This window comes from Sinocyclocheilus rhinocerous, unplaced genomic scaffold, assembly GCF_001515625.1.
Source record: "Sinocyclocheilus rhinocerous isolate Xijiao unplaced genomic scaffold, SAMN03320098_v1.1 scaffold716, whole genome shotgun sequence".
NCBI lineage: Eukaryota > Metazoa > Chordata > Actinopteri > Cypriniformes > Cyprinidae > Sinocyclocheilus > Sinocyclocheilus rhinocerous.
In genome coordinates, this window is record NW_015647020.1 from 251,087 (window position 1) to 255,906 (window position 4,820).

General features: G+C 35.7%; 1 protein-coding gene across 2 annotated transcripts in view; it reads left to right on the forward strand.

Annotated features, from left to right (window-relative positions):
- Positions 1-4,820, forward strand: part of LOC107708288 (transforming growth factor beta-1-induced transcript 1 protein) — an 82,254-nt gene that overhangs the window by 12,906 nt on the left and 64,528 nt on the right. For both annotated transcript variants that reach the window (XM_016512474.1, XM_016512475.1), the window contains 2 exons: positions 1,883-2,037; positions 2,150-2,211. In XM_016512474.1, the coding sequence (XP_016367960.1) occupies positions 1,883-2,037; positions 2,150-2,211 (217 nt within the window). The remainder of the gene's footprint in view (positions 1-1,882; positions 2,038-2,149; positions 2,212-4,820) is intronic.

Here is a 4,820-nt window from a genome sequence, read left to right on the forward strand (position 1 = left end):
TCAGTCCTGGAGAGCCACAGTCCTGCAGAGTTCAGCTCCAACCCTAATCAAACACACCTGAACATGTTAATCAAGGTCTAGGGTCTACTAGAAAGCAACAGGCAGGTGAGTTTTAATCAAGGTTGAAGCAAAACTCTGCATGACTGTGGCTCTCCAGGACCGACGTTGGCCACTCCTTACCTATGTTATAAAAGCAGTGGTTCTCAAACCTGTCCTGGAGTACCCCCAGCCCTGCACATTTTGTATGTCTCCCTCATCTATCACACTTGATTCAACTCATCAGCTCATTAGTGGAGACTGCAAGACCTGAAGTGGGTGTTTCAGATAGAGGGAGACATACAAAATGTGCAGAGCTGGGGGTACTTCATGGAGAGGTGCTCATTAGTGGAGACTGCAAGACCTGAAGTGGGTGTTTCAGATACAGGGAGACATACAAAATGTGCAGGGCTGTGGGCACTTCATGGACAGGTTTGAAAACCACTGGTATAAAGCATGAGATGTGTACAGTGGCGGAGAGAGCTCAATGCGCTGCAAGTGAAAAAAACTCATGCAAATAGAAAAAAACACCTGAAAATTAAGAAACCATTTGACAACACATGTGCTGCAAATACTCACAACACAACCTAATGCAGAAACGCGCTGCAAATACTCACAACACAACCAAATACCGAAACGCACTGCAAATTCTCACAACAACCAAATACAGAAACGCACTGCAAATTCTCACAACACAACCTAATGCAGAAACGCGCTGCAAATACAGAAACACGCAAATAGACCACAACAAGCAGGATTCTGCATTCTACATTTGCGTACTGTTTTTGTTTGTGTTGTGAGAATTTGCAGCGCGTTTCTGCATTAGGTTGTGTTGTGAGAATTTGCAGCACGTGTGCTGTAAAATTGATGAAGATGTTTTCTTAATTTGCAGGTGTTTTTTCATTTGCAGAGTGTTGAGCTCTCTCGGCCACCGTAGATGTGCCATGGCATACCATGAAGGCCATCAAATACAGAAACGCGCTGCAAATACAGAAACACGCAAATAGACCACAACAAGCAGGATTCTGCATTCTACATTTGCGTACTGTTTTTGTTTGTGTTGTGAGAATTTGCAGCGCGTTTCTGCATTAGGTTGTGTTGTGAGAATTTGCAGCACGTGTGCTGTAAAATTGATGAAGATGTTTTCTTAATTTGCAGGTGTTTTTTCATTTGCAGAGTGTTGAGCTCTCTCGGCCACCGTAGATGTGCCATGGCATACCATGAAGGCCATCATCAACAAGTGTAGACAATAGGGTACAACAATGGCATTTCAAAGAACACGGCACCTGTCAAAAATTAATGTACAAACAAGATGAAAATCAAGAGATTTAGACTTACACACTTAGACCTGCCAATAGACTTACTGTAACATTAAAGAAGCTGCATGAATGTCTGGAAAGTTTGATTCTTAATAGTGTGTTGTTACCTGGATTGTCCACAGCTGTTTTTTGTTTTGTTTTTTTGTGATAGCTGTTCATGAGTCCCTTGTTTGTTCTGAACAGTTAAACTGCTCGCTGTTCTTCATTTGAAGATCAGGGTAAATTTTACTTATTTTGTCTTCTAGGAAACATGTAAGTATCTTCTGTAGCTTCTGACGGGCAGTACTAAATGAAGAAAAACGGGCAGTTTAACTGTTCAGGACAAACAAGGGACTCATGAACAACTATCACAAAAAAAACAAAAAATAGCTGTGGATCATCCAGGTAACAACACAGTATTAAGAATCAAGTGTATGTAAACTTTTGAACTGGGTCATTTTTTATAAACCAATAATTAAAAGGAAAAAAAGCCCCTCTGAGACTTGCTTTATAACTTTTCCATGATGTTTCTCTATAACTCTTTGTAGATGCCCTTCTTGCTGATCTGGAAAATTCAGCCTTTCCTCTGGGTCGCTATCCTGTTCTGCTCACCTCTGACCCTCCAGTGAATTCCGATCCCCCATCCAGTGCTCAGGATCCTGCCCAGAACCGGCCACTCCCTCCAGCATACACCCCACAAAAAGTATGCCATGAGATGAACACAAAAACAAACACACATCTGATATGATGTTTCTAAGCAAAATATATTAATTCATGTTACAGGATCATACAATTTCTATTCATCTGTTTCATAGACTGTTTCTGCTGCAATGAAGTCGAACGGCTCTCAGAACTCTAACCAAGACAAACTTTACAGGTATTTTAACTCTCGAGAACACAATGCCCTAAATAATACATTGATTTTCACATAAGGTATATACAGTATATACCCAGAAGAAAGAAAAACAAGATCTCTTTACCATCTCAAAAGTTTATCTCCCACTTTTTTTAACAACCCGCTTCATCACATGAGGATATGATACTGTTTTCACTCAACGGCCTCATTCATGAAACAAAAGCAGAAAGATGTGTGTGTGTAAATCATAGCTGTTCTGACGTCAATTTTTGGATTTATGAAAGTCTTCGTATTTTCAAAATGTCAGTCAGTACACACAAAAAAAAGGTAAATGGTGCATAGAGTTTGTTTGTCGATACAGCTAGGTAATCTTTAAGATATTGAGGTTAAGCTTATTTGGCTTGCTGTCCAAGGAGCTTGAGGATGTGGCTGTAACTCGAGCTCTGATAAACCCTCAGGGTCTACCAGTGTGTGGAAGAAAGTATTAATGGCAAGAAACTTAAATTAGTTGGTGGAGTTGGGGTGATGAAGGGATGTTGAAACTGCTGATGCTGGAGCAAGTTGAGCACTGCCTATGTGTTTTCTGGCAGTTAATTGAAAGATTAAATGGTTTCACTCCTTCACATAGTTAACTAGTCACATAGTTGTAATTCATGGGTGGGAATTATGCTAATTGTGAATGCGTGCATGAAAAAATACTATAGTAATTTATAGTAAATACTATAGTGTTTTGGAACTATACTATAGTAAAGTACTTGAATTAATTTGTTGTGGTAATTCTATAGTTGCTGTGGTAATATAACAACTATAGTAATATAAACAAATTACTTTACCCAATACTGTACTAAGTTTATATTTTATATTATACTACAATACACTACAGTTTACTGTTGTAAAAACAAACGTATAATACAATATTTATTACAGTTTATCAGTTCACTATAGTTAATACTACAGTATGCTGTAGCATTCATTAAAAAGTGTTGTAAATACTATAATATATACAGTATAATACACTTTACTATAGTATGGTTCAAAAACACTACAGTATTTACTATAAATTACTATAGTATTTTTTCATGTGGGTGGTCTATTTACAAATGACTGGAATTCATTAACATACACAAGTTTAACTATGAAATCTGAGGTTTATGATGTTTAATCTGGAGGAGAGTTTTCGGGAAGGTCCATTTTACGGGGAAATTACTCATATTATTTACACATATATTTTTAAAAAAAATTAAAGAATGAGGCCCAATGGGCACATACACACTGTAAAGTTTCAGGTGTGACAACTGCATTTAAATACGGTAGTGAATACCCTAAATGTTTTGTGTGTGTGTACATTTGAAATTCAATGACTGACACCGTTGTTACCATTGCACCATTTTGCCATCTCACATGTTTTGTATTCTGCTTTTTTGACCAAAGTAACTCGTTATTGTCACGGTCATGGTCTTTTGTTTGTGTTTCCTTCTGTTTCTGTTCTCCTGCCTTAATTAGTTCCTTTGACCTAGTTTCCTGTGTTCAGTCCTTGATTACCTTAGTCAGTTCACCTGTCATTAGTTCTTCTCTTGCGTTGGTATAAAGTTTTCCCCATTTAGTGCTCTTTGTTGCCGGTTATTAATATGAATATGCTTTTGCTTTGCTGTTTTTGATTTATTAAAGTATTGAACTATTCGTCTTCATTGTGTGCTTATACTTAGCTTAAGCAATCTGTGACAGTTATGCTTAGTGATTTTAATTAAACTAAAGTTGACAGAGCCGTAGTGTTTTATGTTTGGTAGGTTGCTTTGCAAAGTGTTGCCATGTCCATTTATTATAAGCAGTGCTTATAAAGCATCTTTGGCCTTGGCTCATAAAACAATCCAGTTTATGGAGTTAATACAGTAGGCAGGTGCCTGTTGCAATATTTTGGTACTGTACATGGCTTATTTCCAGGATAACATGTTCAGATTTAAGTTTATTATAAGCTTGTTCTTATTTACTGTTATATATATATACAGTATATATATATATATATATATATATATATATATATATATATATGCAAGTGAACGTATGCACAATATTTAATAAAAAATAATCAAGTATATTTTGTACAGCAAAAAAAAAGACTAATAGACTTTACATGACAAACAAATAAAACTGTATTTTTTTGGTTGTTTCTTGTTATTTTTATAATGATTCCATCTTTATTTGACACTCTAACTGTAGCACTCTCTATTCTAATTCTATTCTTAAAAAAAAAAAAAAAATTGTCCCTTTTAGACTTGCACTTTATTCATTTGCTGCTTGTATTCTTTAAAAAAACTAAAAACTAAAATAAAATAACACTTGCTTTCTAATCTTTTTGTATCTGTTTTCTTTTCATTTATTATACAATTAACAAAAGCAAAAAAAGACCTCTAACACTAGCTTGCTCTATTCTTTTTCTATTCTATCTGTTTTCTTTTTATTTATTATATTATTTAAAAAACCTTTGCTATGTGTACTGCGTTAAGCTAACTGAGACTTGTTATATCACTTGTATATCATTGCTCTTTTGTTGATTTTGATTGCTTCCATTGTCCTCATTTGTAAGTCGATTTGGATATAAGCGTCTGCTAAATGACTAAATGTAAATGTAA